This window comes from Rhinoderma darwinii, chromosome 8 (genome assembly GCF_050947455.1).
Source record: "Rhinoderma darwinii isolate aRhiDar2 chromosome 8, aRhiDar2.hap1, whole genome shotgun sequence".
NCBI lineage: Eukaryota > Metazoa > Chordata > Amphibia > Anura > Rhinodermatidae > Rhinoderma > Rhinoderma darwinii.
The window spans coordinates 16,066,264-16,085,591 of record NC_134694.1 but is presented as its reverse complement, the minus strand read 5'-3'; the positions used below and the strand labels follow the sequence as shown (position 1 = coordinate 16,085,591).

The window sequence follows — 19,328 nt, the reverse complement described above, 5'->3', positions numbered from 1 at the left end:
TGGTTAAAAGATTAAAAAATACCCAAGATGCCAGGTGACACTTACAATTTTTGCCTGTATCTTCATTAATCACAATTAAGTCCTGCAAACTTAATAGAATATTTCAAATCAAAAAATGAATCAAATCGGCCTCATTGATCAAAACTATTTAACAGGAAAAACTTCTGTTGTTTCCCATAGTGACCTATCAGCGCTCAGCTTACATTTCTTAAACTGCTCTCAAAAAATTAAAACGATATTGTAATTGGATGCTATAGGCAACAACGCCAGTCTTCCTGCAAGTTTTGATAAATGACGCCCATAATGATGTCCGTTTCCGGTTACTGCATATTTGCTATGTTGCTGTATAATTTCGTCTGCTCTATGTTAACTACTTCTCCACACAAAGATATCAGTAGTCAGGTGCAGGCTACTAGAGACATCCCTGGGTGACAACATAAAGGAATTTATACTTCTTAGGCTATATTCGCACTTGCACCGCTGCTTTCCTTTGTTCTGTCTGTCAGAAGAGCAAAACAAGGGAAAACCGAAGCGACGGTTCCGTTGAACCAACGACGTAACCCATTTTCTTTAATGGGTTCCGTCGGAGTGTCCCTGGTTTTACCAGAAACATGCTATGGTTTCCAGGAATCTCTGCAAGATCTGCAACAGAGTTCACTTGCGTAGCCTCCAATGCAGATGTGAGCAGAGCCTGATTCATGTTCGGATACCTCAATTCCAGCAGTCAATGACAATATCAGCGTTCACCAGTAGTGGAAATTCATGAAGATAGGCTTGAGATGTGACCTAGTAAAGGACATTGGAGGAACTCGAGAATGGTTCAGTTTAGGCAAGTGAAACGTAAGATTATTTCACGTTAAATTTTACGCCATGGCAAGACTGTTCCATTTTGCTGCAAGATGCCGAGTGACTGCGACATGTGAACACAGCCGTAGAGGCAATTAGAGTCTAGCCAAGAGCTGAATTTTTAAATCTTGTCTAGAGTTATGCTTCAAGTGCTAGTTTAAAATTTACACACAGAATTGCCCTATATAAATAGCTGAGTAACATTACAAATACATCACAAAATGTATCATGTATTGATCCTGACTTACAGGACACTCCATCCAGACCTGCACTCACAATTCTTTAGGCTTCAGAGCTGAAATCTCCTAGCATTCAGTAAAGTGGTTGTCTCATGACAGACATTTTTGGCATTATCCACAGGATGTGACGTGCCATAAATGTCTGATAGATGTGGGTCTCCTATGCCACGTGTGACTGCACCCTCATAGGAGCAAAGCCAAGCTAATAGGGATGTGTCGGACACCAAACTTGTGAACTTCTTCCAGTGGCAACCAGCAGAATTGTTAATGTGGGCTAGAAAACAGATTGTAATTCAGGACAAGAGCAAGATAAGAAATACAATGAATTTACAAAGTTCCTCAACACTATGCATATTACAACAATATGTAAACTACAAAATAGGACAAAAGTATCGGTACACCTACAGGAGCTTTTACGACATCCCATTCTAAATCCGTAGGCATTAATATGGAGTTGGTGTTGTCGTCGTCGTCCCCCCCCCCCCCCCCATCACAGATAAAACATCTTTCACTCTTCTGGGAAGGCTTTCTAAAAGATTTTGTGTGTTTGTGGGAATTCACCCGGACGAGCATATGTGAGGTCAGACACTGATGTTGGAGGGGAGGGCCTGGCTCACAATCTCAGATCTAGTTCATCACAAGGCTGTTGGATGGGGTCGAGGTCAGGGATCTGTGCAGGCCAGGCAAGTTCTACCCCACCAAACTCACCCAACCATGCCTTTATGGACCTAACTTTGTGCATTGGGGCACAGTCATGCTGGAATATAAATTTTTCCTTACAATTAACCAACTACATGTCAATGCCTATAATGGGGCTTAGACTTCAAAACCAACAATACCCCCAACCTGCCCATCTGCAACCTAATGGGATTGCATACCAGCATGATTGTGCATGGTCCCCTCTGCATTTCTTCCTTTCAATTTATAAAAAAAAAATTGGACATGGATGAGATTAGGCAAGAAGTAGGGATTAAATACAGATCCAAGATAAGTTTTTTTTAGTAGAAAGTACATTCATAGGACAGGTGGGCCGCATTACTAAAATAACACTTGTTGCAAATTTTAGCACAAATATGATTTGCTACTTTTTAACCCCGGAAAACTGGTGAAAAACATTTAATAAATTCTTCCCAGTGTCTCAAAACATTGACTGCTCTGTGAGCTGAGAGAGTCCACTGTGAGGGGGCGACTGTAGGTGTTCAGCATGTAAACACAGGGAAGATCTGTGCCGCAACCTAGGGCTGGGCAATTAATAGAAAAAAATTAACTGAAATTCAGTGCAATTAATAGGCGTCATCTTGCGAATTTTGGATTTGTCAATTATTTTTCCCCAGTTTAAACTGTATCTGCATCTTCAGAACGCAGATGCAGTTGAATCCAGTGGTAGAGCAGGTATTTTTTTTATCAGGCACTATTGGGGGTGTGGGGGCAGCTATGGGGGCTTTATACAGCATGGGGGCTGCTATGGGGCATTATACTGTGTGGAGAGAACTATGGGGGCATTATACTGTGTGGAGAGAACTATGGGGGCATTATACTGTGTGGAGAGAACTATGGGGGCAACATACTGTGTGGGGGCAGTGTCAGGGGGTATATTATATACAGAAGTATACAGCAGGCTCAGGGGATAAATATTAATTCAATATCGTAGCATGCAAATAGGGGGCATGGCATGCAAAAGGTGTGTGGCCTAAATAATCGTTCTTTAATCATAAAATCGGGGTTACATGTTCAAGTAATCAGGATTTTGATTAAGTTCATAATCACCCAACCCTACCGCTACGTTACTTCATGCTGGTTGTGGTTCTATTAGCGGCAATGTAAGATGGATGTTCTGTATCATTAAGAGCTACAGATTTTGCTGTGTAATGACCCATCTGTTCAGAATGACATTTGGTGGCACCCTGAGCAGTTGTCACTTCCCTTCTCCAACACAGCAGTGCAACATCTTGCAGCAAGGCTCTGTTCACATCACATTCGAATCCTACGTTTGGCGTATACGCTGGTAAAAACCTCCTGGTGCAAACACCAAATGTATCAATAGGGCTCCATTTACCCGACGGAGGACAAAAGAGTGTAATTTGCGTCTTTTTTTTTTCCAGTATAGAAAAGCGTGCTATGCTTTTCTTTGTGAGACATCCCGCAAAAAAAACATTTACCGTACAGCTTACTTTCTTCAAAAAGCTTCATTAAAAAGCTTTCTTCTAGAAGGGTGGTCCTCTTGAACAAGATGGTCAGTATAGATATTATATGATGGAACGGAAAACCTGGTTTAGGTCCAGGAGTGGTCTTCTCAAAGAGGTGGTCTCTGGAGAGGTTTCACAATATAGAATTCTTTGATGTGCTATTTTTACATCAATAAACCAGTGGAGTTACAAAGGATGCAGCAGAAGTAGTGGGCTACAAAATCCCATTGTATTCTAATAGGAAGTTCACACATATTAAATGAATATGAAAAAATTGCCCTGTAATACTTTAAAGAGAAGTTCATGTTTACAGAAAAGGATGAAGACGTCTGCAAGGAAGTGGCTGGAATGTTCTCTGCATAGACGTAATAAGGTTTGAGAAATATGTAATAATGTTCATTCAGCAGGAGCTTCTATTGCCAAAATGTAGACCGTTTACATGACCCATCTTTGTCCCCTACACAGAATCCTCTTGCCTCTTTTCACAAAAATCTGGTCAAATGTATTCATGTGATGTGGACTTCACCTACAATACTTATGGGGGATACACCATAAATATTTGCTCGATAAGGGATATACCATAAACATCTGATAGTTGAAAGTCCCAGCTTTTGGACCTGAACCTATCAACAGAACGGGGGTCACTGTGCAAAAGGGCTCAGCCGCATCCAAAAAACACATGCGTTTTTACAACGATTAGGTGCGGTTTTTTTTTATGCGGTTGCATTTTTCTAATGCAACTGCATGGAAAAATGCAGCTAATCGCTGCAAAAACAAATGCGGTTCTAGATTCAGTTTTTAAATGCAGTTTTAACTGCACCTCAACCACAGCGTGTGAATGGACCCTAACTCCCATAAGAATCAAATGGAGAGAGTAGCACACGTGTGGCCACCTCTCCATTGATTCGCCGCCTGGATGCTGCGGCCATCTCACAAAGTGGGACGGAGTTCGGATGGCCCCCCGTTATGGTGGTAGGTTCGGCTACCCGCTCTGGGATTTATCAGACATTTATGACATAATTCTGTGGAAATAAATGTCTTAAGATTGGAAAACCCCTTCAAAGTGAATGTCCACCATTATTAGATGCACATACATCTGTGCTAATTGATTTATTAATATATCTTTACAGAGGTCAGAGCTTCAAATGCCCTCCACAGCCTCATGTAAATGCTAAAATTCTGACACCAATATGGGGGGGGGGGGTGTGTAAACCATATGCAGAAAGCTCCGACGTGGTGGCAGAATTTTATCATCTAACGCTAAATCAATGCAAGGGACTCGTATCCTGTGGAACAAAAAAAATTGAGCTCTGATCACAATAAAATACATTAAGAGATAAGAATTATGGACCTGTTTAGATAAACAATATATACGGTATATATCCTTTCCATAAGACTGTTGAGATGTCAAAGTGGATAGAAATATATGATCTCCTGTGCGTCTAACAACCGAATTGTATCCTACAAAAGTGAAGCACGTCTACCGCAGGTCAGAGCTGGTTTGTTCCCGCTCACAAACATTTGTTAGTATTAGACACATTGATTATGAGCCGACCAATATTATTAGAAAATGTCACAGACATCAATGCAAATTAATATGTTTTTACATACTCCAAAACCAGACTACGACAGCAAAAATAAATCTGCACAAAAGTTGCCAAGTGACATTCAAAGGTCACTGAAAGAAAAGTTGTGTGATACTTCTGTCAAAATGATAGATTCTGTCCTTGTATGTCTATGTTTTGTCTAACATAATGCGAACTTGGCACAAAGTCAGAAGTTTGTTATATGGAACTGCCCCCCTTTCCCAAAACTGACAGAAGCAAATAACTGCTCCTATAAGGGTCATCATCCATCTTTCCCTAAAGTTATATGGAGATTCAGTGGCAGGGAAAGAATCACTACATAACTTAGAAGATTTGCCATCCAGAAGCCAAGTAAAGCTGAACCACTGAAGGACTGGTTATGTCGACTAAACTGATTGGTCATCCAAGCTTTCCCAGAAACCGATGAACTGAAATTTTCCACAAAAATAAAAACAAAAAAAACTCTAGCGGTCTACTTTAGAAAATCTATTATATTCCCTGTGAGGACATTTTTAGGTGAGGGGAAGCCATTGTCTTGCAATATAGGGACAGCCATGGATTTCAGCGGGTGTCATGTAAATACTTTCCTCTCCGTAAAGCAGTTTACTAAACGGTTACCACATAAGAGATCTCAGAGGTAGCCCTCACTTCCTACTGCAAAACTGATAGTCAGATAGTCAGGGGCCCTGCCTCACAGACAATTCCTGTATACTTAGCTTAGGGGTCCTCGGCGACAACCGTCACCTCCCCCCCACACAATCTCAATGTTCTCCTATGAGGGAACAAGTCTCGTTCGACAAGGTCGGATTTCTTGAGATTCTCATATGACTTCTTTTCCCATAGTAAAATATAGAAGACAGGCACGAGTTGCTGTAATGCTGAGATTTTACTGTGACTTGGGCGACCAAGTTTTGCCGTGGAGCCATAGTTTTCTTTTTATTTATTTTAGATTCAAGGTTCTTGACTTTTACCCAGTGAAAGAACAATATAAAATATTTTCATTTGCAAAACACAAAAACTTGCTAAATTTTATTGTACAGACGTCCCCTAAATTGGAAGTGTAAAAAAAATAAAAAATAAATGCTCTTTTGCAAACCTGGAGAAACATGCTAGGAAGAGTCAAGCTTAGCAGCAGGACATACAACTGTAGAACACAAAACAATAAAAAAGCTTTCAACGCGAGACAAAAAGCCCCACACAAGGCATTAATAGGCTTACCCTACCGCATAGCGCTCCCCAGTGTCCTCGCTGTTTAGACTAATAAGAGTGAATATTTTGTAGTTGTCTTTGGTTACAAAACATTGTAGCTACATGCACTAAGTTATGAAAGGGGATTTGCACATTTAGACATACCCTCACAATTTATTTTCTATCCTCCATACGGAGAAATTGGGCATCTCTCCCACGGGACATCTAGGTTACCTAGTGCCAGAATATACTGTTTATCTGATGGCAGCTGTTACAGCTCACAGTGCATTAGTGCAACAGACAACAATGGAAGTTTTATGTTCTCCCCTATTACACAGATTGAGTGTGGACTAGGGGTTGCCACCTTTTCGCTGTCCGGCAAATGCAAGTGTCCGGCAGGTCATTGACTTCTATGTGTAGTGGTTATCCGGGATGTCTTTTCTCACAGCGGAGAAGTACCACAGGAGGCTGCGCTATTGTGAGACGCGGATGTCTGGCGCACTGTTTCTTTGAGCACCAATCAGCTCCTGGAAGACAAAGTTTCCTAACCAATTGTTTTCCAGAGGAGTCTGGACTGAGCTAAATATTTGGAGATGATTTTTCATCACATTACATGACCGCATTAATAATCTCATATTTCTCATCCCATTGCAATTTAAAGGGGGTCTGTTAACAGTCTGTCTTGAACAGTTCCGGTATGCAGCCAGCTACTCTTTTTGGGATCTTCGCCCACAAAAAAGGCAAAACTGCATGGATCAGATGAAGACGGATGTCGATTTTGAATGCTACTTGCAACTTTTTTTCCCATTAAAACACACTGGATCTTTGCTACCTAGACTTTAGTGGATGAACAGCAACACGTTGAGAACTAACATGTCTCTTCATCAGGCCAACACCTTGAAAGTGGTGCGAAGCTCAGTTCAAAAAGCTAGAAAACAGGCCATTAAAAGAGGTTATCTTTATAAGAACAACCCCTGTCCACATACCCTATTAGCGCATATTGATGTAATGTGCCCTAATTCCCGATTAATACCCCTCTCTATGAGAAAAAGCGGAGAGTCGCTAACAAGCACTGGCTCTCATTCCAGCAGACTCAAGCTGAATGGTCACCATGTAATCTTACATTTCCCCTGCGGCATTCGAAATGTATGTCTAGCCGCGGCCGCAGTCAAAACTGGCTGTTTTTCAGGGGTCTCAGTAGTCAAAACCTAAAAAAAAAAAAAGTTTAAAAAGAGGTTGTCCCAGAATCAAAAATGGTCTCCTATCTACAGGAAAGGTGATAATTGTCAGATCGCTGGGGGCCCCACCGCTGGGTTCTCCATCAATCGTGAGATCGGGGTCCCAAACCCACCGTTCCTCCTAACTGTACCATTCGCAGTGAGGAGCTTGAATATAGCAGCGTCAAGTATGTGCCTGCCACTCCGTTCAAAGTCTATCAGAATGACGGAAACTGACGAGCGCTGTCCTGTTGTTTCCGTCAGTCCCTTAAGACTTTAAATGGAGCGATAACGCGCATGGTCGACCGCATGTTCATGGTAGGTTTGGAACCCCTGTTCTTGTGATCGGTGGGGTCCCCAGCAATCAGACAATTATCACCTATCCTGTGGATAGGTGATAACTTTTGATTCTAGGAACAACCCCTTTATGTTTACAGCCACGTTATTAGGGAACTAAATTCTTAGCAAAATCAGTCCTGTAATATCATTGTAATTGCTCTCTTTTTAGGCAGGATTAATTCCGATCAGCACTATGAAACAGACTATCAGACCATGCACAGAACACAGGCTGCCATAGACTACACCTGTATTTAGCAGATGCTACATGACGGAAGTTATTTTCCCTACAGCCCTGGTTATTATCCAAGTGTCGGAGTTACTTGTACCGGTAATGTTTCAGATGCTAGCATTACAAAAGGAAAACATTTAGAAGGCAATGCCCTAATATTAACAGTGGCTACAAACAAGAGCTTCACTTTATATAACCTATGAACAGAAATGACTGCGGCATAAATGAATGAATGAGCGAGCTATCCATGTACCCATGACGTCTGCACTAAAGAATGACACTGGAATTTCAATCAATAAGTGGAACTGGTCACTTTAGATTCATGGGGAGGGGGAGGACCGCTGACTGATCAGATAAATCAATGTAAACCTGACTATTAAAATAACAACTACAATATAAGTTAAGTAGGAGGAAAAGTTGCAGTCTGTAAGTGAAAGGTTTGAGATTTACGACAATGTGGGGGGATTGCTGAGATGTATCTGCTGTCAACTAGAGCTAGCATAGTCTGCTTAAATTTCTCATAAACCCGACTGGTTCACATACATGCCTCCTTAGCAGAAAGCATGCACTGGCTGTGAGCTCATCCTACTCATACATAGATATGCCCTGACACATAGGATGTCTCAGGATTTATACTCAGACACACAGAGGGTGTCCCCGGGCACTGCCTGCTGTGGAGACGCAGCACACAGCTTCACACCCAGCGACTCGAGGGATAAAGACCCAGCTGTCACACAGATAGCGGGGCTCAGTGCTCCCTATTAATAGGCCCCCACGGCTGCGGTGAGGTAACCGTGGTATTTTTGGGATGTGCTTGTCAAGAACAAAGTACATCAAAATCCTGACAACTACCCTTTCCTCTTTGTTCTTCGTGTTTACAATGTTAAAGACACATTAACACACAACTGCTGTAGACGTGACTGTTTCACCCGCTGGAAACAGCTTTATATGTTCAGATCCCGCTCATATATTTATAAAGTCCAGTCATTCTTGTATCCTTTTCATACTAATTTACCATATCAGAGAATTTGCTGTTGCTTGTAACATGAGTGTGTGTACAACTGGTTGCCAAGTGCTGTAAAGATGGCATGGCCTGAGCATTAGCCTCTGCTTTACAGCCAAAAAAACGGTATAAAATGGTGACAATGAGGGTGCGTTTTTTATTGCACAAGCTTGTTTATGGAAGGATAGGTGTTAAACAACCTCCTTTGTTCCCCAACCCTTAATAATGTCAATATCAAAAGTCTGCCAACATTGCCCCCACCACCACCACACCAAATTCCTGCAGGAGGAAACATAAGGAGACAATTCTTCACCTTTGTGCGACCTTTTAGGGTTAGAGGTCAAATACACACAAAAACACAAGGTAATCTCTTACCCTTGATGACCCTACGGCAAAGGTCACCCACACACACAGGACACATTTTATCACATGCAATAAGAGAGATTCTGAAATGGGAGCGCAGCTCTGCCTGCAGGGCCTATGACACAGGAGGTCAACACACGAAATCGCGTAAGCTGCAGGTGCCAGTCTTCAAAATAATAACTATAGTACTAAAGCATCCTTCCCGGTCTGAGCTCCCACCTTCCACGGCAGGCAGGTACTTGTCATTTTATATACAAAGTCTGATCTTATTCAATAAATTCAACCCAATATATACAGAGCCGCGCGTTTTGCAATAATTTACATAGAAGTTTAATAATACTGTATTTCTTCTATTGCAAGATGAAGAATACCATCAGTAGCTACTTTGCAGAATATACAAGGGAATTGCCTAAATAACAAATCCCTAATATACTATTTTTAACCTCAGCTGTTGTAGAAATCCAAACAAACTGCAGGGATGACGTTGGAAATTCTAATACGTCCCCCCCTGTGGCTTCCCTGCTATCGACTGCAGTTTACAGACTAATTTATGACAGTCTGGATCCCATTCACTGAATACACACTGATGCATGCCACAATGTATTGTCTACTGATGGATATTAAGCAGCATAATTATTCTGGCAATACCATTAGATTAGAGAATGAATTAAAATGTCTGCAAAGTTTCCTTCATCTACAGTAGATAAACCGTACAAAAAAAACAGTTGAGTAACTTAGTAAATACATTGCAGCACTTATCTTGCAAAAGTTCAGAGTTTCGGCCAGGAAAAGCTGTGAATTTTACCTGTAGATTTGCGCAGGTAAAATCCACAACAGATTACAGTAGAAGGCAAGTGATGAGATTTTACAAATCTTATCCACATGCTGTTAAAATTTCTGGACGGTGGTGTAGATTTTAAAATCCGCAGAATATCAATTTCTGTTGTGGAAAGACTCGAGCTTGTTGCATATCTTCCCATTGAATTCAATGGGGATAGAAAAAAAGTCTGCACTGAAATCCGCAACTAATGTAATGTTGCAACTGCGGATTTCCAAACCATTTACTTTTTTAATTTCTGATTTGGCAGGGAAATCTGCACGATACGGTGTGAATGAGTCTTGCAGATTTCCCTGCGGATTCTTGGTCGGATCTGCTGTGGAATTATCCACAGCAAATCTGACACGTGTAAACCCGGCCTTATACTCCAGAGCTGAATTCACAGTTCTGCTGACCGTAAACAGGGATGTTAACAAGCTTAATGGTATGTTCAAACGGCCTATTTTCAGACGTAATTCAGGCATTTTACGCCTCGAATTACGCCTCGAATTACGCCTGAAAAACGGCTCTAATACGCCTACAAACATCTGCCCATTGCTTTCAATGGGCCTTACGATGTTCTGTTCCAACGAGGTGTATTTTTTTACGCGTCGCTGTCAAAAGATGACGCATAAAAAGACGCCCGCGTCAAAGAAGTGCATGTCACTTCGTGGGACGTTTTTGGAGCAGTTTTTCATTGACTACATTGAAAAACAGCTTCAATAACGTCCTTAAACGCCGCGAAAAACTCGAGTAGTTACAAAAACATCTGAAAATCAGGAGCTGTTTTCAGGCGAAAACAGCTCCGTAATTTCAGACACATTTTGCTACTGCATGTGAACATACCCTAACAGTTTAGCGGAGCTGCTATAGTATATTGGGACAGCTAGTTTTGCTTACGTCAGATTACTGTAAAGTGCTTGGTTTAAAGCCTAAACGCCACAGAATGCAAATCAAGCTGTATGCGGATACTGGCCTGCATAAAACGCTGGGAGATTTCAGCTGTAAAACCTGTAGAATTGTGAATGCAGCTCTGGACTACATAATACAGGGTCAATTAAGAGAAGTAATGTAATTTAACTACAAATTTACTCTTTATTCAGTTTCATTCTATATATACACGGACTGTAAAATGTGAACCTATTAAAAAAATTCAGGTCACAGAAACACACGCACACACGACTTTCTTGATTCCTGCAATAATTGCTACATAATAATGATGGATCTTATTTTCTGATCTTCGTAAAAATTCAGCTCACTCCTATTACCATGAACACAATGACCGTAAAACTAAGATTGAGAGGTATTCACCCCACTATGATGGAAAACAGATTTTATTTTGCTAGAATACAGGCGGAAAAATGTACTGTTCCCATCCTATAAAGTACCTAATGAAAAGTTCATCAGGTTTTGGGTAGATAATCGCCCCCAGATAATCCCACCAAAATGCAATAGTTATTTGGGCGAGGAAGCAGAACAGAGAGAGATCGACACAGAGATGCGGTGTAGAAAAGGAAAGCATTGTCAGCCAGTGCATTGACTCATAACCCATGTTAATAGTGTGGAGTAGGATTTCATCTTACCTTTGTATGACAGGTAGACACGTGCTGGTCTGGAGGTCCATGTCCTGACAGAAAAACTCAGCAGCAGAAGGAGTAGAGATGGCAGCTCAGACACCAGCATGTTGTCACTACCCTAGACACAAGGAGAGAGTGACAACACAAAGTTAACACACTAGCATTCCCACAGTAACCTCACAATAAAGACACGTATCCCATTCACTGTCTCACTTGTAAGGCTCAAGGATAGATCACCTTACAGGACAATTAAAAAGGGCGTAAATCAAACTGACCGGGCGACTCATAGCAGGATATGAGATTTTATTGCTCTAATATAGTAGAAATCTGTATTGCTGTAAATGCACTTATCTAATCTGTCCTGTCAGTGCTGGGACGTACCGGGAAATTTCCTTTCCTTCTAGCGAAAAGGAAAATGATGTGGATATTAGTCAAACTGATAAAAATAAGCATCCCAGAATTGTGGGCAAACAGACAATGAAGAGGAAATCTATTCATTTGTTTTATTCCCAGAGCTCATGAAAGAATAATCACCTAATGACGCCAGATAACATCAGCTTACGTATATATGCCCGCTGTAATGTTCCATGCCCTGCGGGAGCACTGCTGGCGTATAAATGAATATCTTCATCTGTAATGTGCCGCAAAAGATATTGCCCGTTTCTAAATCACACATTTATGAATCTATTAAGATAATATCCCTACAAATTATATTAGATTCTTAAGATGGCGATACACATGAGATGGATGTCGAAAGCCATTTCTCCCGACTCTGCCATAAACGTGCACACTTAGCCGAGCAAGCATGTTTAGTCCAATAGGGAGAGGGGAATAGGTCGCAAACCACTCTGGCAGCAGTTTATCACCCGTGGAAACAAAGAATAAAGAATGTTGAATTCCGACAATGCCCAATTCCTCTACCCCCCTCGACATGTACCATAGGGGGGCAGTCGGGAGGCCCCACATACACATTACGTTGGCAGATGCAGCTTGCTTTTATATTATGTTTATGGCCACTAAAAACTAGAAAACTCAGGCATGAATACAGTTAACCCGAATATCAAACTGAGGTAGGTGGATAGGAATTGGTAAGTTTCTTATACTGGAGAGCTGGTGGTCACCATAGAATTCTTCAGGGTCAAGCAAAAAAAATCTATTTTTGACCCTGCAAAGCCAATATTTTACTCAGGGAAGGAAATCACTTGTGACCACCGCCTCTTCAGTACTTATCAAACAACCACCCATATCTCAGCTTCCTGGACTCCTTGTGACTGGAGTATATATGTGACATTTTAAATCTCCCACTTTACATAAGTGATTAAAACAGTCTGGGACAAAGCAAAAATTTATAGTTTGAAGAGAAAAAAAAATAAAATTTTCACTTTTTTCTTTCATTTGATTTTTGCTCTTATTTAAAATCATCAGGAGCGTCTATCTGCCCCTTCATTACAATATCTATATTGTATATTAGGCTGCATTTTAGTGCTTTACTGTATTAAAAGCTGTTACAGCATTTTATTCTTACCTAGTAAAAAAAAACAAAAGTATATATTTAAATTTATACATATAGTCATTGTAACATAAAATAACCATGAATTAAAGGGTTGTCTCAAAAAAAGTGACTGCCACAAAAACATATTTCTTGTGTGGTCGTCGTACAAAAGGTTCCGAAAATGGAAGCCTGAAATTATTCTATAACTAACAATGACCAGGAAGTGGTGTTGGGCATAGCATTTCTGGGTCAAATTAGGATGCAAATGCACTTTGTACAAAACAATTGTACCTTCGGCCCAGGGCTTTCAAGGGATTTGTGTGTAAGGGAAGGAGCGTGAGAATATACTGCGGTAAAAAGGAAGTCCTTTATAACAGGGTGTCCTTCAGAAGATACACAAGGGAGTGACATTACATTTTTAGAATCCGTGAGGTTTCTTATAGGAAATTCCTTCTTTTTTTTTATTATTGTTAGGAAACATTTCAGATTGTGTCTGGATGTTGGTGTTTGGGAGGCGTGCATTTAAATTGCCTTTATTGCGACATAAACTATGATTTACAGCCTGGACAGATGAGACCTAGTGGTTTTTTGGACAGAAGTGCCAAAGTTACATTTCTGTCATCCCTTAAAGGGAAATTGCACCTTTAAATGACTCCAAATATACGTGTGCAAGAGCTCTGGTAACATAATGAAAAATAACATTATTACAGTCAGCAGCGCTATTGATGACTACCATACCAGGCACGGATACCTGCTGAGACGCAACTCTCCATGATCCATTATAGAAACCATTTAGCTCCGATAAACCTATTAAGCATTTAATCTGCAGTAAATGTATGCGGCTTCTCATTATTTTGTGGATGGAAAGATTCTAGGAAACGGCACATTAGGAATGAGACAATAAGGTTTTGCCGTTTAAGCAGTACTCCGGTGACTGGGCTGAAAGGGTTAAAGAGTGTAATTACTCTTTCTTTGGCAGCGATACGATTTCAGGGTTTAGTAAGGAAGGATGCCGATCTGTCAGTTTGGCTTCTCTCGAAAGCTTGTACAACACAGCAAACCACCACCTCTCAAACCTGGGACACCTCGTACCAGGCACTAGATACGGAGCAGCTCTGTGTTTTACCATCTCTGTCCAACTTACAAAGGGGTTGGATGGGAGGGAGCGAGAGAACGTGCTGGAAGGCTGGGACAAAAAAAAAAAAAAAAAAGTGAAAAGAATAGGGGAAGGGAAGAAAAAGAAAGAAAGTGAACATTTAACAGTGGACGTAGGGATGAGGTTAATAAGGGAAGATCAAGGAGACCAGACGGGGAGGAGACTTGTAGTGAGAGATAAACTTGTCAATAATAAAAAGGTGAGAGAAGGACAAGTCGGAAGAATGAGACACTGGATAGGGTGTGAATGGGGAAACAGCAAGCAGAAAGTACAGAGCAGAAGCTCCTGTACTACACTGAGAGCAGGAAAATCTATACAGTACAAAGAATATAACAAGGACACATGGGGAACCAATCACAACACGTTAGGACAATAATCCCAAAGTGGTGCAACGGACAAGACCGTCCCACCACGAGACAAGCTCATCATCATCATCATCATCATTTATTGACCAAATGTCTCTTCCGTAAAGTCGATGATATTTAACAGGTATCCATAGAAATAAAACATGAAATAAAAAAAGTTCTAAAAATGCGTCACATTGGCAACATAAAAACTAAATATGTACAATGCTTAGAAATGTTGACCAATTGCAGAAAATTTTAGGAGTTCATAGGAGAGGATTTACGTGGTACATACCTCAGATACGTTCTTGCAAGTAAGGATACGATAAGGGAATAGGAGGCAGATATCTCCAATCAGCTGATATGACTTTGTACCATTTCGAAACGTGCATTACGGGAAGTATATGTGATCATTGCAGGCGACATACGAGCTGTCAGATTGACAGGCAGGAAACTGCAGGTGTACCCGGGTGTGATTCCGTCTAGCGAACTCACTACTTATTTTCCGTTGGTTGGTTGTCAAGCTGTATACAGGTCAGGTGAGGATGTCAGAGGATAGCGAAGCAGGCGAATGGGTGATAAGTGCTGACAGTCTGCAGGTGGTTACAGTCCCAGCCTTCCAAAGAAAAGGAAACAAAAAAAAAAAAAAAAAGTCTACTGCAATTCTTGGAGCTTACAACCAGAAACCAAGCTCAGAACGGGGCAAGTTACATTCACAGCCCAGTTTAATACTGAGCCACCGTGTCTGTGCAGTTATGTTGGTAGAGCAAAGTGTGACTGTATGAGGGAGGCTCCAGGGTGACAGAACCTGACAGCTCTACTTTCCATTCTGTTGGATTGAAAAAGAAAGGGGGAGAGAAACAGTGGAGAAGGGAGGAGGGAGAAGGAAAGGGGGGGAGAGAGAGAAGAGGGAATATAGGGGGGGGGGGTGTTAAAAGACAGCGAATAAGAGTAAGCACAGAGGGAGGGACTGCCCAGCCAGAGGTATGAGGGAGGGGAGAAGATTAAAGGGAAGGAATAAGACTGGAGCAAACTACCTGATTCCAAATCGCAAGTACAAGAGAAATCAGAATGAGGAGAAGATTACTCATGAAAACCCAAACACCTGAGAAATGAGCCAGCAAGGAGGGGGTAGCAATATGGAGGGTGTAACGGAGGACGGGTGCTGAGGTATAATAGTGAAGAGTTAAGGGTAGTAATATCTAGAAGAGGAGAGCTGAAGAGTACCAGCAGTCAAGTCACAATCCTGCAAAGCCCTGAACTCTCCAGGTTGTCATTACAATGCAATTAACCTCTGACATGCCTACAACGTGATGTAATGGAGAGGGACTACGCTGCACATACATCTAGCCAGGAGTCCCTTTTGACCAGACATGAAGATCAAGTCCATGTGGCAGTCCTTAGAAGAATGTCACGACTACGCATAATGGACCATGAAAAACGAATTTGGAAATTTAGAGAGGATGGTGCACGGCACATTTAACAAAGGATCCTTTCAATTTTAGGGTATTTTTGTGTGTGCAGCCTCGTGCCCAAAACAGGGTAACTTTTTTGAAGAGTTCCTCCTGCGTGCCCATGAAAAGACTCATTAAATATTCTGTGCTTTGCATGTTCTCGTGACCTTGGCGTGCCCTTTCTGCTTTGTTTTGCCAATCCTCTCCTCTGTCAACTACACCATTTACATACAGAGCAGGTACATAGCTGGCAGCGCAAGCCTCCCCCTCCATCTAAGCTCCCTACTGAGCGCGGTGGATTTCTATCCTATAGCTTCATCCATAATATAGACATATCAAGGGCAATGGAAAGTGCAGGCCTTGCTACCCTTTACCCCTAGCCAAGACAAGGGAACGCTCTGTGCTGGAAGCGGTTGACTATTCTGTGCCTCAGCGGGACACCAAGGCATGGTAAATAACTGGCCACAGAGCATAGCAACCAGAGAAGATAGAGATGCTCTTAATGGCCCTAGGTTCAATGAAATCTCAAAAACCATTAACTCGAAATCACCGTATTAATTCTCCTTCATTTACTAGGTTCACAATAATATTTGGAAGCATCTCAAATACTATGGATGAATGAGTGTCATTCAGACAAAACAGTGTGTCGTTTGAGGAGATAAATTACATTGATATAATAGCTATATTATTAATGGACCAGGAATCTACCAGGTCCCCCAGTCATACATGTAGAAGGGAGGTCGGTGCATACGGCATTACATAGAAACAACTCCAAACAGATTTGTCCCCTCCCAAAGGAATTCTTAACACACAGCTTATCAGAAGGCTCTATGGGATAGAGACCGGAATACAGAAACCAGAGTGACAATATTAAACAAAGCCCAAACAATAGCGCCTTGTAGAGGCTTGTATAACACAAAATAGTCCGAGCGGACTCTAACAATAGATACTGTAACTGTGCAGTCGCTGACATACCTGGCAAGCGGACAAGGCAGAGCTGCTCACTCTGTGGAAGCGGCTGGCATGGGATGAGACTTCGGGATACAGATAAAATACAAAATAATGGAAATGTACTACTAGAAGCGGCTTTAATTGAAGTCAAATGAAAGTTATGCCACCAATATACTAAAATATAAAATTTTACACATTTTATTTTTTTCATCCCCAGATATATGTAGGCTTAGTCCCAGTTCTGGGTGTATGTGCAGAGTAGGTCCCCACCTATGGAGGACGCCTTGTTGTGGCAGGTGGGAAAACACTTTTTGATCAAAAAACGTGCACGAAAAACCTCCCTATTGTAAGTAGATTTAGCATGTAATGCATATTTATTTCTATTTAGCAGTTTAGGTGACATTGGAGTTCGCAGAGTGCGGTCACCATTTTTTTGTGTGCTATATAAATATATTTATTTATTCTTTGTATTTTTTTCTGGCATTGCAAAAAAAAAATTACGGGAAAATATGCGCTACGTAAATTAAACACCGTTTTCATCCGCAAATACAACATACATAGGAGAAAGGGTAAAGTATACTTGCCGAAGTTCTGCCTAATTCATTCTTTCCAGAAATGTGCTGGGCTGAAAGGAATTAGATTTTCAGTAATACAAAAGGAAGAAAAGCTGCAGCACATGATTGTATCATACATACATACATACCAGTGATCGCATGCAAACCGCAGCTGTACTTTACGATCAGTAACTCATTACCTTTAGACTTGAGCATTGACAGACCAGGGCCCAGTTAAAATGCTGCGCTTTTTCCGTCCTCTATGTAAGTGGCTCCTTTATCCCCGACAATGCAAACACAGGATAGAAGGGACACAAAAGTCTGGAATGTGCTGAGGGTCTCATAAAGTGATCAAGGCTCCCACTGTGAGCTGAGCTCAAGTCACTCACTACTACAATTTTGCCTGTCGCATTGAGACACTGAAGAGGACGATGCCCCCTTGCCCGGTGTTCTTGAAGAGGACACCTACACTAATTAAGAAATTGGACGAAGAAACAACAAGAACAAAAGGCAACAGCAGAAGGCAAATCAAAGGGAGTCTTCTAATAATTGCCTCTAAATGACATAACTAGATGGCAAATAATAGCTCTGCTGGAATGCAGAGACAAAGAAGAGTGCCAACGTTAGACCATGCCAGATGATATGAATGTTGGGGAATGCAAAGAAATGACAGATCATAGACAAGTGTGCTGGAAAGCACTTATGGTAGCGTAAGTATGTGCAGCAGAGCTCTCATGCCCCGGGAGTCTCCTAGATCAGTGGTAAAAATAAGAAAAATGGATGGAGAGTTTGAGGGAGAACCAACTTAATGAGTCATCTTAATTAGCCACATTAGCACATTTTCAGGGTGTTTCTGGGCCTATGTGAACATTCCTGTTAGCGTGTTTAATCCTGCATTGAGAGCCAGTGATAAGAATCAGACAAACAGGCAGAACAAGCTGGCAGGGAGCAAAGGATGAGGGGAGGGGTGGAATGGTGGAAGAGTAAGGAAAAAAATCAGTAACCAGTTCAAAACAATTTTATCTCAAAAGGCAGCATCCCACCGTCCTCCAAGCAGATGGTGACATTGACAGGGAATATGTGGGCGCCTGCGTGCATATTGCATCTTTCCTTATCCTTAGATAGCATATGGATAAGGGTGACAATTCTGGCTGCTGGCATGCCATGCTGCGTTTATATAAGAAATTACTCTCTACGGTTATCTCTGAACAGAGGCGAACTGAAGCCTGGATGCTGTATGTGTAGTGATAAATCCTGGATGCCAAAGTGTATTGTGATTTCTCTTCTCACAATGCTGAAAAAAAAATCTTTAATAAAGAAAACGTAAATGTTTCATTTACTCTAGAAACGACTTACTCTTTTAGACTAGAACATTTGCATACAATATAACAGATTTCTGCCCATAACAAGCGCCAATATAAAAAGTCGATCGGAACTCGTTCACAGGCGCGTTTACATGGGCCGATGCTATAATGTATGGAGATGAATGATCGTTAATACAATAGTTTGGTCCCCATCAGATTGCGTCCTTGTCGGGAGCAGATCTCCTGTTTACAGAGGAAGACGTGCTGCCAACAACGATTTTATAGCCTGCATTAATGTAATCAGCTGCCCTATTTACACAGGCCAATTATCGTCAGAACGAGCGTTCTTGAGAAAGCTCGTTCCCGATTATTGGCTTGTGTAAAATGGGCCTTAAGTGAGGGGCACGGGAAAGCGCCGAAGTAGGACATAGTTAAAAGTGTCATTTAATTCGATCAGTTCATCTAATCTAGTGTTTTGGCTGG

General features: G+C 41.4%; 1 protein-coding gene across 2 annotated transcripts in view; it reads right to left on the bottom strand.

The window, feature by feature from the left end:
* LOC142659298 (semaphorin-3F-like) overlaps positions 1–19,328 on the bottom strand; it is a 124,414-nt gene that overhangs the window by 94,091 nt on the left and 10,995 nt on the right. Inside the window, exons 4-7 of one of the 2 annotated variants that reach the window (XM_075835286.1) lie at positions 17,572–17,612; positions 17,012–17,070; positions 14,878–15,198; positions 11,597–11,708 (exon numbers count right to left, since the gene is read on the bottom strand). In XM_075835286.1, coding sequence (XP_075691401.1) covers positions 11,597–11,696 — 100 coding nt within the window. In that variant the 5' untranslated portion in view covers positions 11,697–11,708; positions 14,878–15,198; positions 17,012–17,070; positions 17,572–17,612. Of the gene's footprint in view, positions 1–11,596; positions 11,709–14,877; positions 15,199–17,011; positions 17,071–17,571; positions 17,613–19,328 lie in introns of those variants that run through there. The other variant, XM_075835288.1, reaches the window with a different exon arrangement.